The sequence below is a fragment of the Rhinolophus hipposideros genome (genome assembly GCF_964194185.1).
Source record: "Rhinolophus hipposideros genome assembly, chromosome: 13".
In the NCBI taxonomy this organism is placed as follows: Eukaryota; Metazoa; Chordata; class Mammalia; order Chiroptera; family Rhinolophidae; genus Rhinolophus; species Rhinolophus hipposideros.
Window position 1 is genome coordinate 57479848 of NC_138059.1, and position 24482 is coordinate 57504329.

Sequence of the window (24482 nt, forward strand, 5' to 3'; positions counted from 1 at the left end):
AGATTTTGGTTATGAACTAATATACTTAGAATAGTATAAAAGATGTTTCTTTTTTTCTTTAGTAGGATTTTTTTTTTTTTTAATTGGGAAAGGGGAACAGGACTTTATTGGGGAAGAGTGTGTACTTCCAGGACTTTTTCCAAGTCAGATTGTTGTCCTTTCAATCTTAGTTGTGGAGGGCGCAGCTCAGCTCCAGGTCCAGTTGCCATTGTTAGTTGCAGAGGACGGAGCCCGCCATCCCTTGCGGGACTCCAGGAGTTGAACCGGCAACCTTGTGGTTGAGAGCCCACTGGCCCATGTGGGAATCGAACCGGCAGCCTTTGGAGTTAGGAGCACGGAGCTCCAACCGCGTGAGCCACTGGGCCGGCCCAGAAAGATATTTCATAAAGTTAGTTTTCCCCACAGTGCTCAGCTAACCGGGGGAGGGCAGTTCAGGAGATTTCTGGGTAATGAGGAGGAGGGCCAGTTGAGGAGTGAATTTTGCTGTGGATGCAGGGAAATACAAAGTTAAACATACAAGGTTTATAGATAATACTTTTGTCTTTTATCATATTCTAATATAATGAAAACATTTAGTTTGGCTAAAAGATAAAGCAGGCTTATTTAGCTGCATGAAATTGATAGTTTTGATTATCAATAGTTATAATAGTTTTGTTAATAGTCTTGATTACAGTAGCACTGTAGAACCTACTGACGTTTATAAGTGTGGGCATAGAAAAAAATGTTTCCAACTTTGTTATGTCAGAATGACTATGAAATAATAGATGTGGAACTGTTCCTAGCCTTACATTCTGTTTACTCTGCCACATACTCTATCCTTAATCCCATTTCCTTTTTCAAATATAACTTATTTGCAATAGAAATTTAATACTGTAGTCACTGAATCAGTTATATTTATTTTCTTTCTTTTTTTCTGTAGATTTACCTGTGAGACTACTAGTTTTCCAAAACACTTTCTCTAATATTCTTCCAAAGACCCCCTCAATCCTCCTTTAGAGTTGTATTCCACTTTTAGATGGCTTGCTTCCCTGATGAATATTGAATTTTGATAATTTCTGTGTATTTCCCTTAGGAAATTGTTAGAGGTTACTGTGTGACCTCTGCCCTTGGTGTCCTGTGACACTTCGCCTGTCTCTGTGCTCAGGTTTATTCATGATGGATAAGCCTCCCTTCGCATCACATGTGCTCTGCTCTAGCAGAGAAAATAGATTAATTATTTTCAGCTGCAGTGTTGCCGCAGGTTTGTTTTTTTTCCTTTAAGGAAAAGAACGTTGGTTAGTGTATGTCAGAGAAGGCTGTTTAACCATACCCTTTCTCCTTGCATTTCAAACCAGGCAGAACTGGGTACAGGTTTAAACTCTCGAGACATATGAGACAAGATCCCCTTTCAGCTTTCCAGAAGCTTTTAAAATACAAAAGAGTGTCAGAAGTTCCCAGATCAGTTAGTTAACCAGTGACAACTATCGTAAGGGTACAAAAAACGTGGTTCTTACAAGCGCAGTTGGCTGTGTGCCGTTCTCCGCCCCTCAGCCTGTGGGTCCTGCCCCACCAGGGCACCCTCCTGTGGTCTGGGGGCAGCTTCACAGGCACCTGTGGTCGCCAGGGTGTCCTGGCAGCTCTTTCTGCCCTCCTGTCCTTTCCCTTCTTGTAGATTTGACATCACCCAGGTGTTTTGTGTGTGTGTGAGGTCAGTACCTTGAAGTAGGTCTAGATGAGTGGGAAGGTAAGTTTTCAAACGGTGATTTGTAAAAATTAGACTAGGAAACATGTGGCGTTGTTTGCCATTGTAGAGCAAACAAGTTGTGTTTGTTTAAACTATCCCAGGATATTTTACAATATTAAGCAAGATACACTAGTGATTGCCAAATTTTGTAAAATTGATATTACTCTTCTATTAGTCTGTACTATAAACATCCTTGCCAAGTGGGTTGAAATACATTTCTGAGGTTTAATTTTTCCCTATCCCAAGTAAATGACACTAAGAAAATTTCCATTTACTTCTTTCTGGAGTTGCCTGTATTTGCTTCCCCCCTCATCTATAATAAAATTAACTAGGATAGCAGTAAAAAGGTAAGGGATAGATTCACATATCTTACATAGATAGATATCTTATTTACATATATGGATATACTGTAAGTCTTGTGCTCGTTTCTCGTCTGCCATAGAACGTTGGTTACTTTCAGTGTTGTTAGAATGGTACTGGTCTATTGCCACACTAAGTTGTGAATGGAAAGGTCACCTGGTTGCATTTTCTACTATCTGTGGTGGGACAAGCAGGCCAGCTGTCTGCTGGCCATCTTCTCCATGGGTGTAGTCTTTGAAGGAGGAGTTAATTTCAGGGAGTGATATTTCAGTGTTGAATTGCAGTGTGTATAAAGGTTGTTCTCTAAAGGACATTGATTTCCATGATTCTTCTGCTTCAGTGGCACAAATTATCTATAGGACAATATGTACCTTTTGACCAATTTAGAAAAAAAAATTAGTGCTGTGGCCATGCATTTAGTATAAACTATTAGCTGAGTGCTGTTTCTTTAGTTGCCTTGAAAGAAAATATATTAGCCCCTGCACTCTTAGGTAGAAAAAAATCATTATCTGAAAGGCAGCTCAGAATATTCAGACAAAGTTATGTAGAAATAACTGAAAGAATTCTGCAAGAAACCTGTGAAATACTGTGTTATGTAAGCATTAGGTATTAATGTTAACTGCACTTTTTTTGTCTTGCAAAAATGATCGGCAAGCAGATGGAAATAGCTTTAAAATTAAACCACTTCTAGATGTCCATTCCTTGTAAACCATTGCAAATGAAAATATGTCAGTAAGGGTTATTCATGATTGTTTGGGTGATACCAGTATTGTTTCTTTGTCAGTCATGAATGCCAAGACTTTCTTTTCTTAAATGAAAGATGGCATATCTTTGCATTACTTGCTTAGTAATTCTTTAGGATGAGTTATTTCTTGTATATTTATTCTCACATTAATTGAGGAGCAGTTGGAGCCATAGCACAAGAGGAGCTCAGAGTCTGAGAGCAGGACTCCCAGACTATCACATGTGCGGGAATCACTGGGCCTTGTTAATAAAATGCAGATTCTGGGTTCGGCCAGGTGTAGGCCCAAGATTCTGCATCTCTCACCAGCTCCCAGGGTGCCAGTGTTCCCAGGACCCCCTGCAAATGGCAAGGCTCTGGTCTGCAAGGAGAGAGGCAGATAAACAAACAAGAACGGCAGTTGTGTGCTTGGTTTTGTAGCCCCTGCCCCTAGGGAGGGCTGAGGGTCAGGAGGCTTTCCTGGGTGGGTGGTAACAAAGATACTGAGATGAGAAAGAGGCCAGACTGCACAGTGAGGGAGTAAGGAGGCAGGTGTGGAGGCAAAGGACTGAGGAAGTGAATGGATGGTTGTTGGTTTGACAGACATAGCCTGGGCATTTGAGTGTTTGCGGTTGACGGGGCGAGGGAAGTGCCTTCCACCATGCTAGAGCACTTGGACTTGATCCTGAAGGCTATGGCAATTCCTTTAAGGATTTTAATCACTGGGGAGACATGGTGCATTTTGTGTTTTAGATTTTCCAGTCAGCTGTTGAGTGTAGTGAGACCAGACTTGGGCAAGCCAGGCAGCCGTTCATGTTTTGTCCTCACTAAACCATGGAGGCCTGACTTCATCAGGGATAGTACGAATCAAGAGGAGGAGGTAGACTTGTGAGATAGTTGGGGGGTAGATTAGCAGGTTGGTGGATGGGCTGAATATGCAGGATATCTGAGGGGCATTTATTAGAACAGCAGGGCGCACAAAACAGGGGCCACGTCTGTTTTGTTCAACTCTCTATACCCAGTGTCAGCTAAATGCTTCGTGCAGAGTAGGCACTCATTACATATATATTTTTTTAATTTTAATTTATTTTAAGTGTGTTTTTCCAGGACCCATCAGCTCCAAGTCAAGTAGTTGTTTCGATCTAGTTGTGGAGGGCGCAGGTCACAGTGGCCCATGTGGGGATCGAACCGGCGACCTTGTTGTTAACAGCACTGCGCTCTAACCAACTGAGCTAACCAGCTGCCCCACATTACATATATTTTAAATGAATGAATGATGGAAAGGATTAAGGGTGATTTTTCATCTTTTAGCAGGGTCAAAGGGGTAGATGGAGTAGTATTAGCTGCCATGGGGAATGCTGACAAAAGGTACAGCATTACTTTATACATCATCAATTCCAGCCATAGCTTTCCCTATTAAAAATATATATCTTGTCAATTAAAATCAGCACATTGGAGGTTACCTAGTGATACAAATAGAAGGTAAGTATAAATGCAATTCTTATATTTTCATATGGTCGTTGGACTAACATAGAGACCTTCTGAAGGACTTCACACCCTTTTTCTTTCTAAATCTTTTTCTTCCAATAAAATAGTGAGTGAATATAAGGCACAAAGCCACTACGAAAAATAGTGGCCTTACTTACCGTGTTTCCCAGAAAATAAGACCTACTGGACCATCAGCTCTAATGTGTCTTTTGGAGCAAAAATTAACATAAGATCCAGTGTTACGTTACGTTATGTTATGTTGTGTTGTGTTTGTTATGTTATACCTGGTCTTATATTAAAATAAGACTGGGTCTTACATTAATTTTTGCTCCAAAAGCCGCATTAGAACTGATGGTCCGGCTAGGTCTTATTTTCGGGGAAACACGGTATGTAGATTTTTAGTTATAGAAACAAAGCCTGCAAATTATTAACGGGCAGTGGTAATATGGCAAATACAAGTGAAAAGGATTTGAAATTAATTATTTTTAAGTACTTGAATTTTGTGTAGTTCAGAACCATTTCCAACATAGGAAAATGTATTTATTAAGAAATAGAGGCAGCGTTTGAGATCTTGCTCCCTGGCATATGACATCAGTTTGGCTTTAATAAATTCATAAAAATTCTCTAAAAAAATAGAAATAGAAATATATGTTGGGAGATTATACAGAAAGGAAAAAATTTATAAGTTGAAAAAATATAGTTAGTTAACATAAAGTGTGGTGTATGGCAAGAAAACATCGTTGAGGTATGTATAGACCTTTGAAAGAATACCAGGAATAGCATGAGAAAAATATTTTTCATCCATCAAAGAGAATTGCTACTATTTGAAATGGTCTTTGTTTAAAAATTTTCCGTCTAAGAAGAACTATGTAGCACAGGTATCCATAGAGTTTTCTGCAATGATGGAAATGTTCCACATATGCACAGTAGCCGCCAGCTACATATGTGTGGCTGTTGAGCACTTGAAGTGTAGCTCGTGCAATTGAGCAACTGAATTTTAAATTTTATTTAGTTTTAATTAACTTAAATAGCAACATGTGGCTAGCGGCTGCTGTGTGGAACAGCACAGCCATAGCGAATCGGCACCACCCGTACATACTCATGGGGAAGAAAGTGCGGTCTTGTCCGAGGTTCGGGAAGGGCATCATTTGGTCACGGAGGGAAATCTGGAGCTGATTTACGATGAGTTGGTTACTTGGAGGCATTTGTTGATTTTTTTATCCGGGTCACTGTCCCCTCGGATCGATGCCTTCCCCACAGCAAGCTTTGGCCTGGCTAGATTGTCCACTTACCCAGGCGGCTGTCGGCCGTTGGTGGGAATTGCGATCCACAGGCTGCCCGATCTTGCTGAAAGGACTTGTAGAAGCCAGCAGTGCTGAGCCCTTTATCTTCTGTGTATTCACCTCTAACCAGCTCACGGACCCTTTCTCCCCTTGATACGATTTGTACCATTGGTGGCTGAGCGATGTCTTCTCGGCTTGTGCTGAGGGTGCTGATGTGTGTCTTTCCAGCAGCTGGACACTCCTGTTTAAATGCTTCCCCTAATCCCAAGCCTCGCTGTCACGGTTACATTCTGCACTCCAGCTTCTTTGGAGGCAGAGGAGAGAAATTTAAAGAGAACAATTACGAATCAAGCTACAGAACACTGAAATAGCCTTCAGCTTCCAAGGCAGTTGTCCTTTTACTTCGCGCTTGCCCACGTTTGTGTATGTTTGTGAAAAAAGTCTCCTTTGGATGGCATTCTGCTTACACAATGGGATAAAAAGTGGTTGAGCTATATAGGAAAGAAATATTTTACACATGAAAGGTTTTGTATTCACCTGTTTCCTTCTGTGCTTTCCCTGTCACTGTGATACCAAATTAAAACGTGGCTACACAAATGCCATCCTGCTCTGAGAAGAACACAGTAGTTAGGGATTGTCTGTGCAAGTTTTGGGAGGTCAGAAATTTCCTTCAGAATATTAATATTTTTATGTAATTTATTTATTTCATCTTGGTTTGTTGTACACCCTTTGCTTTTATCCCCCAATCTCTATATGCTGTTGACTGTTTTTTAGATCTGCCTATTTTTTACCCTGCTTATTTCCAATAAAATTAACCAGTAGCTTCAGTGTGGTGCTAATGTGTGCTAAAAGTTATAGGTAGTATAAATAAAAAACTCTTTGTTTGAAAGGAAACTCTTTTATTTGCTGGTCTCAGTAATTGTTGTAGTGACTTATCTCTGAGTAAAACAGACCTAATTTGGACTTTTAATACGCTGCCCTTCCTAGTAAATGACCATCTCCATCTATACAGTTCTCTGTCATCTTTGGGAATTGTTCATTAAAATGTTTTGTGGAAGATATTTACTCCTCTCAGCCTATAAAGCGTTTTTTTCACCTGTTAAATGAAGAGGGGTTTGCATTAGAAGGTCTTCGAAGTGCTTGCCAGCTCTGAAATGTTCATAATTGGTTTCACAGCACGTGTCTGTAGTGTTGGTGGTTCTGTTGGCTGAGCTGTTTCATTGTGTTCCCTGCTCACCCCCAAACACAGGTACCTTATAAACTGTCCTTGTCTTAGAAAATACTTGCCAGTAGGGCACAGAGCAGAGACTTAAATTGCTGTGTCTTCATTATATGTATCTGTACTGTTTATACTATATAATATCACTCAGAGTTAAAACCTTGCCATCATGAATTTCCAAGAAATATTTTGTAAAATGCATCCTGATTTTCATAATATACCCCCCGAATCTTAATTCTTATTTAAGAGGTTCATCACTTACAGATGAATGTAAGCTACATGAAGACAAGAGAGAATTTTGTTTGTTTTCATTCAGAGATAGATCTCCAGCAACCAGACCAATGCCTGGATCATAGTAGGTCTTCAGTAAATATATTTTTCAATAAAAAAATGTGATTTGAGGTTTAACTTGATTTTTATTTATTTACCCCAGTGATGCTTATGAGAATTATTCGATAACACTGAAAACTTATATTTCTGTTTCTTCTTTTTAATAATCTTTTTAATCTTTTTAATAATCTGTTCATTATCATAGCCACTGTGCACATTTTTGACTTGAAATGTGGCCAGTACGCATTGAGATTATGCTGTAGGTGTGAAATACATACTGGGTTTCAGAGACTCAGTACCAAAAAATGTAAACTATCTCATTCATTTTTTAATATTGATTGCATGTTGCAGTGATAATATTTTTCATACATTGGGTTAAATTTGTTTAAATAAATTCCACTCTTTTGGGTTACTTTTTAAATGTGGCTACTAGAAAATTTAAAATTATGTGGTTCTGATTTGACAGCTCATTGAACACGTCCGATCTAGACATAGAAATGTAGATATTGAGTGTAAAGAAGGGAGCAACATTTAGAAAGGATGTTTTAAATGAGTATCTTTGATAGAAACGAAATTATATGTTGCAGCTGTGACTTGGGAACGTGGGTATTCAAATGGTCTTGATCAAATTAAAAAAGACCAAAATAAATTAATTAGATTAGCTCAAATGAGAAATATGAAATCCAGCTACCAGATGGATTCCTAGCATAGCCACCAGCCGAGTCTTGAGGTCAGAAAAGGGGCAGGAAGGTGGTGGTGGCTGTCTGAGCCGGCGTGGGCGGTCACTAATGACAGACGAAAGCCATGGTTTTGAACCTCCCTGCCAGAGCTCACCTAAAGGTGGTGGGCGACGTGTTTACTTGATGCCAGGTAATGCTGTTGTTTTTCTTGCCACTGGGAAATGGACTGTCAGTGGGAGGGAGTAGGGAACTGGAAGCCCACGTGACAGGTAGGGTTACTCTCCGTGAGTGTTCTGTGTTGTCCTTTCTCATGCCTGTAGGCAGGTTCTGTTCCCCCTTCTGCTCAGCCTTCAGCTGATGGAAAGGAAGCAGGCTGGCTGTGCCTCGGCCCGGGCTCAGTGCACCAGGCCATCCTCTGTCTCTAAGCGCCTTTCCTCTAGAGCTGAGTGACAGCCCCATCCAGTCGGGTGCGTTTCCTCCAGTGTCGCGTGGTCGACCCTGGAGGATGCAGCCGTTATCCTATAAAACAAGGCCATCGAGGACACACAAGTAGACATTACCTTCCTTAAGCTAATTGGAAAGGTTATTTTGGTAAGTGGTTAGTCTGCACGGCTAGTTTAAGCTATCATCAAGTCCATTCCAGTATTTTATTTCCTTGAAAGCTAGAATGAGCCTTGAATAAATGAAAACTGACTGCTTAAGCTCTTTAGGAGTAAATTGAATTTATAAATATTTGTTTTATTTGGCACTGGAGATTTCCACTTCCCTTTCTTTTGGATTTAAAAGTAGTTGTGTTGTAAAGCAGCATGTCTGTAAATAAAATGGCATTTGTGCTCTTCTGATTTTCACCCATCTGACCTCTGTTTTTGGAGAAAGTAGATCAGAAAATTCATGGCAGTTAGTGGCGGAGTGAGGAGACCTTTGACTTTTGCTGACAGCTGTCACCTGAAAACTACAGACCCAGAGACCTCCTCAGGTATTATGTCTGTAGTTCTGACAGCAAACAGGATTGCTGTTTACATTTTCTGTAAGCAAAATTCTCCCCTTGTTAGGAATACGTTAGAAGAGGGCAGGCAGAAACTGAGTTTCTATCTGTCTTATTGGTAAGTTCTCAACGGCGTTGGCTGGCCTGTTGTTCATCCCCATGCTCGGAGAAGTGTTTCGGTGGAATTTATGACAGAGCCTGTTCATAATATCACTTTGGAAATTCTTTCACAATACATTGTTTTTTCAAGTAGAGCAGTATCACACAATGCTTAATGTGCTCATGAAGGAGCAAAAAAAAGGAGTTAAATTCCAAAGATGTTTAAGATTTCAGACATTTTTCCTATGTGAATTAGTTCTTTATTAGGTTGTTGATTTAATTAGCATTCAACAAAAATACTTTTCCTGTTTTGCTTGTTGAAACATTCTTTAAATCGGTTGTTTTTATCAGACACAAAATCTACTAGGAACTGTGACTAAAATGGGGGACATCAGATAGTGTATTATGTGTGGTGCTGACACAGGATGTGCACGCCCGCTTTCCCCCTATGTCCTGCCTTATCCCAAAAGAGGTTAAGATGAGGGTGAGGGCTGCATGGATACTTTGAACTTTATTCTATTTAAATAATTCTATTTAAATACTTTTCAGTTTTGACCAGTTTTGGGGAAAGTTTTCTGTTTCTCTTGATGGGAATAGTCATCGTCTAGAAACTGCCCATCTAGCGCACGCCTGTCGGAGTGGTCACGTGGGCTCCTGGTCCATCGCCAGAGCCCAGTGCCTGTGGGGGAAGAATGAACCTGTTATTGGACTTCCTCTGCCGGCAGTGCAGGCTGGGGACGTGGTGGGCCCAGAGCCACGAGTGAAATCGGTCCTCTTGAAGAATGAAGGCTTTTATTCTTATCCTGTCTGAATCTTGTAGATTCCTGCCATTTAACATAATGAAATTATGAATTTATTATGCTCTTCGCAAACTTGCTTTCCAACATCGTTATGGACAATTTTTTCATTTGATGCCTCTGTTGCTGTTACATAGTTGTATGCGGGCTTTAGTAAATATCTAATTTGTACGAAATGACTGATTTTGGTATTTGTATAATCCTCTAGTCAGTTTAACTAAGTTGAGCTTTTCACAGCCCTCGGTGCTGCGGCTGCTCATCTGATTACACTGCTCAGGGGAATAAGGTTAAGGGCGGGCTGTTGGTAACCAGAGCATTTCCAGGGCTTTAGTTCAGCAGATGGGCTGCTTGGCTATATTCGTACATCTGCTTGCCTGCTGTGGCAGCTGCTGCTGCTTCATGTTGTGTTCTTTTGTTCTGTTCCATCCAAGAATGGAACGCTAGGAAGTGTAGTGAATGGATTAATTTAAGGTTAAGGTTAGTGTTTTGCTTGCTTTCTAAGTAACCGATCATAATAATGCTTCTGGTAGAAGCTAATGAGTTTCTCTTAACGTGAACTAGATTTATAAAATACAGCTCAGCGAGGGGGCTAGATTAGTATTGTTGATGGACACCAAATTCAAATGCGTAAAATGCTGGCAGTTTTTGTCATTTGTTCCTAATTCTTTGTTTTCTTCCTTCCTCCTCCCTACCTCCCGCTCCCTTCCAGGACCTACATCCAGACTTTGCCTGACACTGCAGGGTCCAAGAGAATTAAAGAAATATGGAATGACATGAAGAAGATTAGTTAAGGATTACAGGCTTTGAGGACAAACACCTCAGTGAAGTGAAGCACAGACAAGCTCCTGAGCTGTAGTTTGGAGGAGCCGTGTGTTGGAAGAAGATGGCGGATCCAGGAATGATGAGTCTTTTTGGCGAGGACGGGAATATTTTCAGTGAAGGCCTCGAAGGCCTTGGAGAATGTGGTTACCCTGAAAATCCAGTGAACCCCATGGGTCAGCAAATGCCGATAGACCAAGGCTTTGCCTCTTTACAGCCATCCCTTCATCATCCCTCCACGAATCAGAATCAAACGAAGCTGACCCATTTCGATCACTATAATCAGTACGAACAACAAAAGATGCATCTGATGGATCAGCCGAACAGGATGATGAGCAGCGCCCCTGGGAACGGACTTGCGTCCCCTCACTCGCAGTATCACACCCCTCCCGTTCCTCAGGTCCCTCACGGTGGCAGTGGCGGCGGTCAGATGGGAGTGTACGCTGGCATGCAGAATGAAAGGCATGGGCAGTCGTTTGTGGACAGTGGCTCCATGTGGGGCCCGCGGGCGGTGCAGGTGCCGGACCAGACCCGAGCCCCCTACCAGCCGCCGCCACAGCAGCCGCAGCCGGCTCCGTCGGGGCCCCCCGCACAGAGCCACCCTCAGCACCTGCAGCAGATGGGCAGCTATATGGCACGTGGGGACTTCTCCATGCAGCAGCACGGTCAGCCACAGCAGAGGATGAGCCAGTTTTCCCAAGGTCAAGAGGGCCTCAATCAGGGAAACCCTTTTATCGCCACCTCAGGACCCGGCCACTTGTCCCACGTGCCCCAGCAGAGCCCCAGCATGGCACCTTCCCTGCGCCACTCAGTGCAGCAGTTCCACCACCACCCCCCTACTGCTCTCCATGGAGAATCCGTCGCCCACAGTCCCAGATTCTCCCCTAATCCTCCTCAGCAAGGGGCTGTTAGGCCACAAACCCTTAACTTTAGTTCTCGGAGCCAGACAGTCCCCTCACCTACTATAAACAACTCAGGGCAGTATTCTCGATATCCTTACAGTAACCTAAATCAGGGATTAGTTAACAATACAGGGATGAATCAAAATTTAGGCCTTACAAATAATACTCCAATGAATCAGTCCGTGCCCAGATACCCCAATGCTGTAGGATTCCCGTCAAGCAGTGGTCAAGGACTAATGCACCAGCAGCCCGTCCACCCCAGCGGCTCACTTAACCAAATGAACACGCAAACTATGCACCCTTCACAGCCTCAGGGAACGTACGCCTCTCCACCTCCCATGTCACCCATGAAAGCAATGAGTAACCCAGCAGGCACTCCTCCTCCGCAAGTCAGGCCCGGAAGTGCTGGGATACCAATGGAAGTTGGCAGTTACCCAAATATGCCCCACCCTCAGCCGTCTCACCAGCCCCCTGGTGCCATGGGAATTGGACAGAGGAATATGGGCCCCAGAAACATGCAGCAGTCTCGCCCGTTTATGGGCATGTCCTCAGCACCGAGGGAGCTGGCCGGGCACATGAGACCAAATGGTTGTCCTGGTGTTGGCCTTGCAGATCCACAAGCAATCCAGGACCGGCTGCTACCTGGCCAGCAGCATCCTGGTCAGCCGCCATCTTTCCAGCAGTTGCCAACCTGTCCTCCGATGCAGCCCCACCCGGGCCTGCACCACCAGGCTTCACCCCCACACCCGCATCACCAGCCTTGGGCACAGCTCCACCCCTCACCCCAGAACACCCCGCAGAAAGTGCCTGTGCCTCAGGTAAGGGAGCGCCGAGCCTGCCTGCCTGTCGCGTGGTATAAAATGTAACTAACTCGCTGAACTCAGTGAATAGAATTTTCCTTTAAACTTCATGAAAAGCGTTTTCATTATGAAACCCTTAATTTTTTTATCTTGTTAAGCTGCCCCAGAATCTCATTTTTTACTATTACTCCCTTTATTTACTCTCTTACTAATTGGTTTAGGCATTTATCCACTCATTTTAAAAGTCTTGAGTCCTCCTGTTCTAGGAATTGTGCCAGGTGCTAAGGACGCGGAGGTGACGAAGCCCGGGTCCCTGCAAGGAGTTCCGCTGTCCCTGCTCGCAGGGAGATGGACAGTAGACTCAGAACAAATGTTTGTTCCCCTCTCGTTCTTCTTCTAGTCTTTCTACTTCCCTCTGTTGTAAAAATATACATAAAACTGCAGTTTTATATGTTTGTGGTAGCCCCTCCCACCTCTTTTAGAAAATTATATATTTTTTCCCTTGGGAAGCTGCAAAATGTGTTTCTTTGTAATATATTTGACCAACTGTTGAATGCTAGTGTGAACTAAATTGTAAACTGTAGAAAATCACAGTAAACAATAATCCACAGAAAGTGCTTGGTCTCTAAGGGATTTGGGTTCCTAGCCCTGTAACAAGAGTCTTTGTAAGCTGAGATTTTTGTTACCCTACAGGATTTATAAGCAAACCGAGTTAAATGTTAAGCTCTAGTATTCACAAAGACATCTTTCCCTTACAAATGTTGGTATTTTTGCCCCGGGTCTAAGAAAATAAATATCTATGTGTATAGATTATTCCGAGTGCTGTTCAAAAATATGTATTGATCTTCTACTGTGATTGAACTCGGAGTTTGGATGGCATAGTAGGTGATTTTAGAGCCGTAAGGCACAAAGCTTGTTCTTAACGAAATTATACTGAGTTTGGGGAAACATGACCAATAGGTGAAAAATAGGTACAAAGCATAGTAAAAGACCGGGCATGGTATATGACAGGTGTCCAGAGAGGGGGAGCACCTGTGGATGAGGGTGCTTGGAATTTGGCTGGGACTTGCCACGGAGAGTGCACTGAGGATGACATTTCAGGTTGGGGGGTGGTTGGTGGTCAAGCTTGCTGCAGGGCAGGGCCAGATGGGAGAGATCTTGTGTTCTGTTTTGAAGAATTTGGACGCGTTTCAAAGAATGGGGAACCAGTGAAACAGTCCTCAGGATGGCTGGAGACCCAGAAGGTGAATTGTGAGTCTGTGGTGCAGGCAGTGAGGACAGTTTGGACTGGGGGTCAGGGTGTGGGAACAGAAGGCACTGAAGCAATGGGAAAGTGAAAGGGTTTGGTCAGGAAACAGCGCCATTTGGGGCATCTCGCTTGGAGAGGCATGTAGAACAGAGATTCGGAAGTTACAGCTTCGGGGTCCTGGGGAAGGGAAAGTTAGGCAGGTCTTCTGGGGACCACAGGACCACAGGACACGGGACTCATGGAGTTTTGGGGAAGCTGCTCTCAGAAGGCTGGCACCCTTGGAGATTCAGGGGGAGCCCTGAGATCAGCGGGAGCCTCAGCTGCAGACCTGCTCTGGACGAAGCTGCTTCCTGTCTCCTCCGGAGCCCAACCTGCTGCCCAGGGGAGAGGGCTTCTGGGACCTGTGGTTCCTGAACAACGGGAAAGGGGAGGTGAGAAAGGCTGTCTGACACGATGCTGGGAACAGAGGGCCTGGGGAAAACAAAGGAAGGAATGAATGGAGAATATCAGACCTAGCTAATTTGTTTTCCGTTATCTCAACTTCAAGGCAAAATGCCCCTCAGAATTGACCAAACGTGCTCTCCCCGAGCGTTTCTAAGGCAGAAATGAGTGTGACCTGGGCGTTTCTAAGGCAGAAATGAGTGTGACTTCCTTTCCAGGAATTATTCTTTTCTTGGTCCTTGGAAGGTTTCTTACTACGGAAGTAAGGCGTCTTTTCAGAGTAGTGCTTCTCTGACTGGTCCCTGTCCCAGCATCTTCTCTGTCTTCACTGGAGGGCGAGCACGGTTTGAGGGAGACACCCTGGCTTATGATCTGATCCTGGATGGGAAGTGTCGATCTCCTCCTTTGAAGGGTACAGATGTCTCAGTGGGCATTTCAGAGGACGAGGACGAGGAGTATGTGGCATTTGGGTCACTGAACGTGGGAGGGTCCATATGTGTGCTGTGCCATCGTTAGACTCTGGGGGACGCCAGGTATCATTCTCCTTTTCCTCCAGCTCCAACTTCTCGAATGTGCCATTATAGACAAAACTTGGAACTGGATAAGGGATGTAAACAAGTACGTTTAAGGTATTTTCGTCACATAAGTTCAATTGCATTTTTAAAAATTTTGCTCATGGCATTTGCTTTCTTATTTCTGCTTAGCTTTGCGTCCTCTTCAGATGTTTGAAGCACTCAGTTCTGAAAGTAATAGTGGGGAGGTGTAAAGTGTCGGGAAGAGCCTAGACTTGAAAGTCAGAAAAGGGTTTGAATCCCAGCACTAGTCTCACTAGCCTGGTGGCCTTAGGCAGTGCACTTAACCTCTCTGAATGTCAGATCCTCCATCAGTAAAACAAGAAAAACAGTACCCATCCCAAAGGGTGTTGAGAGCAAATGAGGTAGTAGATACCGTGTGCCTGGGGTAATTAATGTCCAGCCTGTGGTGTGTCGCATATAGTAATTCTCCTTTAGGTTTAGCTTCTCATCTTCACTGCCAGCCTCACCTTATAATTATGTCGTTTCACATGTAAATAAACAATGTAAACTTACTTTTCTTTTTAAGAAATTGGTTAAATATTATTAAATATAGCATTAGTTACAAAACTAAATTTGATTTGTGCAAATATCACCTCCCTTTTAGCCCATGTTGCCGGTTGTGATGAGCAGAATGATACAGGTAATTCAGAGTGCTGTCACGGAATCCTAAAACCTCTCTCTCCCTGTGAGCAGCTCACATGCTACTCTAGCAAGTACATCTGTCTAATTATGTTTTGCTTTAGAACTACTAAAATTATTTTGTATTTCATATAGGTCAGAATGGTGGTTCAAAACCATGTTGCGTAAGAGGGAAACTCCCAGATCAGGTTGAAATATGGATGTAGTTTGCTGAAGTATCACATTCAGATAGTCTTGTTTACTTTTTTATGTTGTGTTTTTCATTTTTAAAAAATAGAAGTTAAGTTTTTTAAATGTTTTGTGGGTTCTGAAGATATTTTGGATCTTATGTAACACATTTACGTATGTTTAAAGATAAATTTAACTTTATATCGAAGAGTCAACAAAGGAAAACATGAGAACAGAAGGGTCAGCGTTCATCGGACCACAGTGTTCATTGCGTGTGGACATTCCATTTAATGGTAGCTCTAGACTGTACTGTGCTGATGATTTGATAAAATTTACAGGGAAAGAAAAAACCCTGGCTTCCATTTCTTTTCAGTAGCCAATTAGGACACTGGTTACCAAACTTTTCATCTTTACACTCTTAAAAATTATCAAGGACTCCAAAGATTCTTTGTTTATGTGGGTTATATGTGTTGCTATTTACTGTCTTAAAATTTAAACTGAGGACAGTTTGAAATATTTTTTCATTAATTATTTAAAAATAAGAAACCATTTTGTGTCAATATAAACAACATTTTTAAATGAAAAATAACTTTTCCAAAACAAAAAAAAATTACTGGCATTGTTTTATATTTTCTCAAACGTTGGATTCTAACACCTGCTTCTGCATACAGTCCGCATGCAAGGCGTGATGAGGCCACTTACACTGGAAGAGAATGAGAGTGAGAGGCAAGTAGCGGCTCAGTGTCATTATAAAAATAGTTCTGACATCACAAGCCCTGGAGCCCCCAGCCCCACCCTGGGAACCCAGAGTTCGAAGAGAAGATTGGAGGCTCTGGAGTCTGCAGCTTTTGAGGAGAAGCACCACTAACTGACCCTGTGACCTTGGGCAGGTTGCGTAACCTCAGGGCCTCGATGGCATTATCTCCAAAATGAGTGTTGATGTGCCTTTCTGGTTTGAGGCAAAGTGAGATTAGCAATAACGTCTTTCAGTACTTAACATGGTAGGGACTCAAAATGATACATTATCATCAGCAGAATTGCTTGTTGCAGAGTTTAAAAAATAATTGCAACCACTAATTTCAGTGTTAACTATTGTCAGAGTTGTTTGCCTCCATTTCCTTGGTGTCAGTTATCAAATATTGAGGCTCCCTATATGCACTACTCATCGAGAGCGATAGGGGCGGAGGTCGAGGGGCACAGGGGGCGGCACAGGCAGCACCTGCCAGGAAAAGCTCACCGCAGAGGTAAGCCCTGTGTGCTTTGGGAACAGCTCCTAGCCCAGTCTTGGGGTGGGTCACATTGGGGTCTGGAAGGGCGTTCTGGGGGCCGGATGCCCTGTCTGATGCAAAGGGTAGGTCCAAGTTGGGATGAGGATGGGCAAAGGGAGAGGGGAAAGAGTCTAAGGCAGGAGTGTGCAAACTGTTTTCAATGTTTTTCACCAAGGGCCATATGCGGTAAAATACACACACAGCCGGGCCACTCACTCGAGGTGAAGTACGTATTGCCTCACCTGGTTTATTTAAGTAAACTAAATATGTTTTTGGAATTTGCTGCGGGCCAATTAAAAATGGATTGTCGGCCGCAGTTGGCCCGCGGGCCGCAGTTTGGACACCCCTGGTCTAAGGCTTCGGGAATGTCCCTCAGTGTTACTGGAATTAGAGGCTGGGGCGTGGGAGGACGAAAGCTGCGTGGTCCCCCTGTGTGGCCTTGTCAGTCATGGTGAGAAGCTAAGACCAGGCCCTATGTCCATGGGGCGCACTGGCATGTTTTCGGCAGGAACCCACTGCAGCACCTTGGCAGTGGAGGAGGGCAAAGAAGGGGGCGTTTATCAGTGCACAGTGGACGGAGGTGAGAACGACCTACCGTGTTTCCCCGAAAATAAGACCTAACCGGAAAATAAGCCCTAGCATAATTTTTCTGGATGATGTCCCCTGAACATAAGCCCTGATGTGTCTTTTGGAGCAAAACTTAATATGAGATCCGGTTCTTATTTTCGGGAAAACATGGTAGAAGGAAAGCACAGACATAGTTTTATTTGCTTCAAACGCTTATCTAAGAAAGACTGGTTAAGTGGATTGTCCTTCAGGTTCTAGGCAACTCCCCGAGTTTCTGACTGACTTACACTGCACAAGTCTACACAGGTGTCTCAGTTCAGGGAATAGGCTCTTAGACTTTTTAGGCTCTGCAACATTGTGTTCTCAGGATAAGTATATTTGCATACATTTGTGCCCCTTTCTTAATTTGATCCAGAAATATAATCATGGTGAAGGAGAACAGAAGCAGAAAAAATTTTAAAAGGATGACTAACATTGAGGTGATAGATAATTTCTCTGTGTCCCAATTTTCCCCTAGGAGATTAAAAGAAACCCACAAAAAAAACCTAGAAGAATCAGTGATGCAGCTTTTCCAGTTCTCTGGCTTTTTCCGTGATGTCTTATGAATGTTCTTAACAAATAGTCTTTTGGGGAAAACCATTTTCCTGGTAAATCACAAGCAGTCAATATGCTACCGAAACTCTCCCATTTTACCCGGTAAATACGGAATTCCAAATATGAGCGGATTAAGTGGCAACTACTTAATACATTTTATGGAAAAAGTGTTCGTGCATCTCAGGCCTCCGTCCTGCAAGTTCTGATCAGGAGAAGGGGCCTGTTGCGTAGAAAGTAGATGCATCTCTGTGACTATCACCCTTGACATACTTGCACTTTCACACCCCTAAACGTGTCTGGTGGAAATGGGGACAACAAAGTATCTGTAAAAGACACCCAGCTGTGAGCCAAGTGGCACACAGGGGATGTTGTACGCACGCATACCACGGGAGAGAACAGGCACCCATATGGGAAGCCTCCAGCGCTCACAGGGGAAGTGGGTGGGATCCCTGGTTTTCCTGGTGCTGGCGGCTTGCTGGTTATTTGTTCATGACGCCTCTGGTTAGAGAGAGCCATCCATTCTTGATTGCTCTCGACTTGACTGGTCGATCAGGCGCTCAGCACACTGCTGTTTTTCATGAAGACGCTTGAAGTAATTTTTTCTGACCACCTCCATTTGTATACAGCACAGCTTAATGAGCACCCCACTGCATTTACCTCAGCGCAGCTGCTTTATCCCAGAGGTCAGAGTTTCAGGAGGTTAAAATGGAAAATACCAAGTGTAGTGTTAAAGCAAAGGAAAAAATTCTACTCCTTCTGTCCTTTCACCCCACAGTCTGAAAGCATGAAAGGAGCTGCATACTAAATGGTAGCCTTGCTTCTTAGTGGCTTTCCTTTGGTAAAAGAGTATTGTTTCCTGTGACTATCAAAAATATTGTGGGTAACAAGAGGTTAGCTTTTTTTTTAGTTTACTTATGAAGCCTGCATATTATTCATCTCTTAAGTATCTCAAGTAGCCAGTGGATTTTCTTAACTTTCGAGAAGCCACTTTTCAATACTGCATTTTAATCTTGTGTCTTAGTTGCCTTCATTAAACTACATTAAAGAAATATTTATTGGGTGCCTGGTACATGGTAAGCACTAGATTAAGGACAGAGATTGGCGATGTGGAAGGCGGCGAAGAGACAAAGGCCTTCGCTGATGGACAGGGAATTGTGTTATTTCAGTATAATCTTCAGGCCACCATTTCTTTGTGTACCTATTATGTTCTAGACCAGTGTTGTCCAATTGAAATATAATGGGAGTTACAAATGCAAGCCACCTGTGTTGTTTTAAATTTTCCAGTGGTCACATTAAAAGACAAAGAAACTGGTGAGACTGATTTTAATAAATAATATATTTAATCCAATATATCCAAGATATTATTCCAACACATAATCAGTAAAAAAAAATTACTAGTGAGGTATTGCACACCGGTCTTTGAAATCTAGTGTGTAGTTTACGTGCCGAGCTCGCCGGTTGGGTCGAGCTGCGTTTCAGGTGTTGCGTGGCCCCTGTGGCTGCGGCCTGGCCGCCATATTGAACAGCACAGTGCAAAATTCTTTCCATAGCAGTTGCTTCAAATTCTTTTTGAAAACAAGTCTGGGTATAAAGGAATTTATGCACATAAATTTTAAAATGGTTTAGTCTCATTATGACAGCACCTTCATTGTAAGGTTGGGAAAGTAGTAGCATTTTTTTTAGGTATCTATATAGTATGTGTAGTGTCGGAGGTGTGTGTGTGTGTGTGTGTGTGTGTGTGTGTGTGTGTGTGTGTCAGTATTAGTTCTTAAAAAGGTAGATTTGTGGAGCGGAATTCCTTTTGTTTGGATTTTACAGAACACTGAATGTCTTCAGTACTGTCTTGTAGGAGGAAAAACAGCAAGTTTCTCTGAAAGATGGATGGCACCATTTTCAAGATTTTAGTTTCAAGTGGTTTTTGGATGCTTTTAATAAAGTTATTTTTGCCCCCAACTCAGAATCTCTCTTTGCCTCTGTCACTAATGCTTGTTTCGTTATGAAATTAGTTCTCCAAGGATAAGGGGGAAAGCCTTCATTTCTTTACTATTCTGCATGTGTTCCTCCCCTACTCACCCCCCCCCCATTTTCCTTTCTGCATTTTCATCTCTGTTGATGCTTCATTTTTATCGACCATTCAGGAAGGCGCCTGTGACACTGCAGAGCATAGTTGGCTGGAGAAGGAGAATTGGGAAGTGAGTCAGGGGACAGATAGGGGAAAGCAGGGCTAGACCTACCTAGGAGAATTTACCTTAATCCTGACATCTAAATACTGTTCTGCATTCTCTGTAGTTACAGCTGTCAATCTGTGTATAATCTCTGAGTAACCAAGGAGAGGCGGCCCTCATTCTTCCTTTGTTACTGAACACAGTTCTTCCACCAGCCTAGACAGTGAGTGCCGAACTTGTAGTCTTGCTTCTGCCTCGAAAAAGTTCAGGAGGTAATGATACATCACCGTGAGGAAGGGTTCGTATTTTTCATATAGGGAAACCTTCCTGAGCCTTGCACTAGGGTGGTGGTGGTGGTAGAAAATTTAAAGGAAGTTGATAAAATGCCAAGGAATTAGCATTATTTTAAATAGTCAAAAGTCAACATAGGCACAGAAGCACTCATAATCCCGCGTGCTTTTTTCTTGGTTGATTGGATGATGAGAGGCCAGGTAAAGCTGGAAGGCGTGTTCTTAATGTCTTATTTTAATGATTGAATCAAAAAATCCTCACCCAGACAGTTATTTGAAGGAAACATGCCATTTTGTGATGCTCGTTAATGAGGAGCAGAAATTGCATTTGGACCGTTCTTCTCTCCTGCCTTCTGTGTTTTTTTCCTAAATAACTTCGTACCACCAATTTCAAGAGAATGCTTACTTTTAACACGAACTGTGTGAGAGTAAAAGCAATTGTTTTGAGCAGGATGCAAGAGGACTTGATCTTGGGAGCCTTTTTTGTTTGTTGGCTTTGGCCACGGGCACAGAGTTGGAGAATATCGAGGAAGCGCAAGCGGTGAGGTTCTAACTTGTGCCCTTCCCATCTCTTCCTGGGCTGGCTGGAGCAGGTCTGCAGTCTTCTCCGGAGATTCCCGCCCACCCTTAGCCCTGTGGTGGGATTAGAACTTAGTTCACATGGGTTTCCCTGCTAGTGAATAGGCAAGGATTTTTAGATCATCCTTTTTCTGAAACTTTCTAAGTTCCGTTTCTGAACATGCTCTTTAGTGAAGGGGCTGTGTATAGACTTACAGTTTTAATTGAAGATAGGAATATTTGAAATCAAAGTTCAACTTTTAGATCATGCTTCTTGATGGACTCTTAATAGTCTTAACATTTTCTTTAACTTAAAAAATCATATAAAATTGTGGGATTCAGTTATGTTGTGTTTGTTTTTGCTGTTAATGTTGGAAACACCTCAGAATGTCAGTCAGCGTCAAGAGATGGCTAAAGTTTAATATCGCTGTGGGGGTTGCCAGAAATGGACAGTGGGGACTAACAGAATTTACCTTAATCTTGACTTTTTAATGTTACGCTCCATTCTCTGCAGTTAGGGCTGTAAATCCACAGATAGTCTGTAAGTAACCGCGGGCAGAAGGGGACCTGGGGCCATAACCAAGTAGGGTGTGCTGACATTGCTGTAAGCGGGCCCATTACTAAGTGCACCGTTTCCGGTGCTCTGATCTTGCAAAGGCGTTTTCACAGAGGAGAGCTGTTGAAATGCATGGAGGCAGACCTTGGATTAAAGGAGACAAGTGAGAGTTCTTTAGAGGAAAAATGCGACGATTTAGTAATAAGTAGTGTTTTAGTTTTATCAGCTATTCTCTGTGCACTTTCTCTTTCGCTGTATTCACCCCAACAATGGGGACTGTGAACTGAGTGCACCTGTCCTCCACTCTGGGGCACAGGCGACAGCGGCTCCTGAGCTTGGTGTCTCGTAGAACTGGACCTCATTCTACCAGGAGTCCCTCTTACTCCAGAACAGCGCGAGAAGGTTTAGCTTAAGGAAGGAAATATTCCAGAGTCTGATTTTGGAAAAGGTCTGTCCTTAGAGCCTCTCTTAGAGCTCACAGCTTTAGTTTTTGCAGAAAAAGTTAAAAAAAGATAAGCTGGTTAAAAACCAATAATCATTGGTGAAGTGTGGTGGGGTGGGAGGAGAAAAACCAGTAAGAGACTAGTCATTTATGGAGCAAAAATGAGCCAAATCATAAAATCACTTTTAAGATTTTCCTCACTGAAGGTTTGAATGGAAATCCTTTCAACGCCATGCCATGTTAGCTGCTAGAATCATAATTCATATTAAATACAAATTTAATTCCGAGAATAAATTAATGGGAGGAGGTGTCCGTTTACTTGTTTCCTTTAGTGCATCCCTTGACATGTTTTACGTGCCTCCCACCTCTGCTGTCCTGTGTAGTGGGCCCCCGGGGGCTGGTCCACCAGGGCCCTGCCCCTCCAGCTGGCAGGCAGGTTTCCAAGGAGAGTGGTGAGGTCTTGGGCTTCCTAGGCATAAGAACTGCACGAATCTCACTCTTCCAAATGTCTGCTAAGCCAAAACATTGGATACTTACTGAATTTCCTCGAGTCAAGTTTTCTGAGGATAATAACTGTGCCAGTGGCATCAAGATTATTATGAGAATTAAATGAGATAATGGCTGTAAAGGTTTTAGCACAGTATGCGGCATGCAGCAAGTCCTCAATGAGTATTAAATATTTTATTATAACTTCCGTTAATGGTTGTTGAAATGAGTTCTTGGAATTTTTTTCTCCCTCACTTTCTACTCTTTCACCCTAAAGTAGAAAAACTTCCCCTTATTTTGTAAAATAGAACATTATATATCAATGCCTTAAAAGTCAATTTATCAGGTTCTTCATAAGGCAAACAAAAAGTTATACTATTTCTTTGGGTGGGGGTGCACACAAAATTGCTGTCACACTACTGTATTTCTTTTTAATTGAATCTCTAGGAGATGGGATACTACACATACAATATCAACTTCTTTCTCAGTGTCTAAGTTCTTCCCAGTTTCCGTCAAGGTGAGTGAACACCGTCACTTAGGTTTTAGAAACTTGAAGTGGCAGAGGTTAAGTTGGCATCCTGTTTTGTATGCAAAGGGGAATTGGCTGCTATTCCCTCATCGCTGAAGAGGTTAACCTGCTGACCTGCTGACACACATACACACACACACACACACTCTCACATATAGTAAGTTCTTACTTTGTCAAATATAAATGTAAACTTGCAGCTGCTAACCACAAACACAGTGATGGACTTCACCCCGTTCTTTTACCAGCACCTTCCTGTGTGTTTATGGTGTGTTCTCACTCACCTTCAGCTGATTTTGTTTAGTAAGTGGGTTCCTGTTCAACAGTTTTGAACCCAGTTGGCTTGAGGGCCATGCCACTTGTGATCTTTTAAATGTTTCTTTATCCAAATCTATATTTCTCTCTAAAAAGTAACTTTATCTGCTTCAAAGTGAGACAGTCACCAAAGAAGATAAAAGGAATTGTTGCAGTTTGATTTAGTAGCTAGAATTTTTTTAAAAATCACCAAAGAAAGTGATTCACATTTTTGAGTATGTGAGGTTTACAATTTTGGAGACAGTTTTGTTTTGTTTTTTTTGCAACTCGTAACAGTGTTGCCACTTTTTTAAGTACACTATTTAGAGCTACAGAATTTGAGAGATAGAAGAAACTCTTGTTAGAATGAGCCTGGAGCACAGGATTTTGTTATTCAGGAAAGATCACAGTTATAGCTTTGCTCCCATTTGCATATAATGGGAAGGGCCCTTTTGCTTATTATCTCCCAGCTTTGTACACTACTGTTTTTCCCTTTTAATAAAAATACTTTTAAAGAAAAATGAGATGGAAAAAAGTAAATGGAAAACCTATTAGCTATTTTCTGATGTCCATGAAATATAATGTGTTTACCAAATATCATACGTGGTGTTTGTATATATTACTTTATTGAACCATAATCTGTGTACAATCTGCATATAAAATGAAATGCTCCCTTCATTTTATGGACATACTATAGAGTGGTTGCAATCCAGGCCTGTTACATTCTTTCATTTAATTCAAGGTTTAGGGATAAAAAAAATCTTATAAATATACCTACCCATGTACTGAAATTTGCCAGAAACTATGTGGCATTTTCCAAGTTATTTTTTTTTTTAAGTTTGTAGTGGTGAAAAATGTATGATCTAGTGCTTTCTGTGAACTTCGCTGCGATCATGAGACTGTTCTGTGTTCTCTGTCCACCAGCCATATGTGGCTACTGAGCCCCCGAAACGAGGCTAGTGACACTAAGTGACTGAAGTTTTAATGTTATTTAATTTAAATAAATTTAAATAACCACATTGGCTGGTAACTTACATATGGGACAGCTCATATATAACCAAACAAGACAAACTATTTAAGTCACCAGAAAATAAGGATGCAGAGCACAATTAGAACAGGAAAAGAGAGTTTCTTGTTGTGTGTAGCTAGTGCAAGCTTCGTGTTTCTACTTTTATTCTCTCTCACCTCTTACCAGATGGCCTTAAAACCACAGATACCCTGTATCTTTTGGCGCTGAGAGATAGTGTCAGAATATAGTGATCCATACATGGTAACACTGACACAATTCACTTTGTTATTTTTGGAATAAATCTTTGCTGTGTAGCAGCCAATGTATTGCTAAACACAGTGTACTATTTTAAGTAATGTGAATAGGGTCTTGTTTTAAAGTATAAGTGATATTTCAGAAAGTTATTGTTTAATTTTTGCCCCCTAACGTAGTCCCAGTCACAAATGCTT

The 24482-nt window shown here is 42.3% G+C and overlaps 1 protein-coding gene across 4 annotated transcripts in view; it reads left to right on the top strand.

Moving 5' to 3' along the window:
* Positions 1-24482, top strand: part of CHD7 (chromodomain helicase DNA binding protein 7) — a 177975-nt gene that overhangs the window by 42041 nt on the left and 111452 nt on the right. For all 4 annotated transcript variants that reach the window (XM_081070843.1, XM_081070846.1, XM_081070844.1 and 1 more), the window contains one exon: positions 10395-12224. In XM_081070843.1, the coding sequence (XP_080926969.1) occupies positions 10569-12224 (1656 nt within the window). In that variant the 5' untranslated portion in view covers positions 10395-10568. The remainder of the gene's footprint in view (positions 1-10394; positions 12225-24482) is intronic.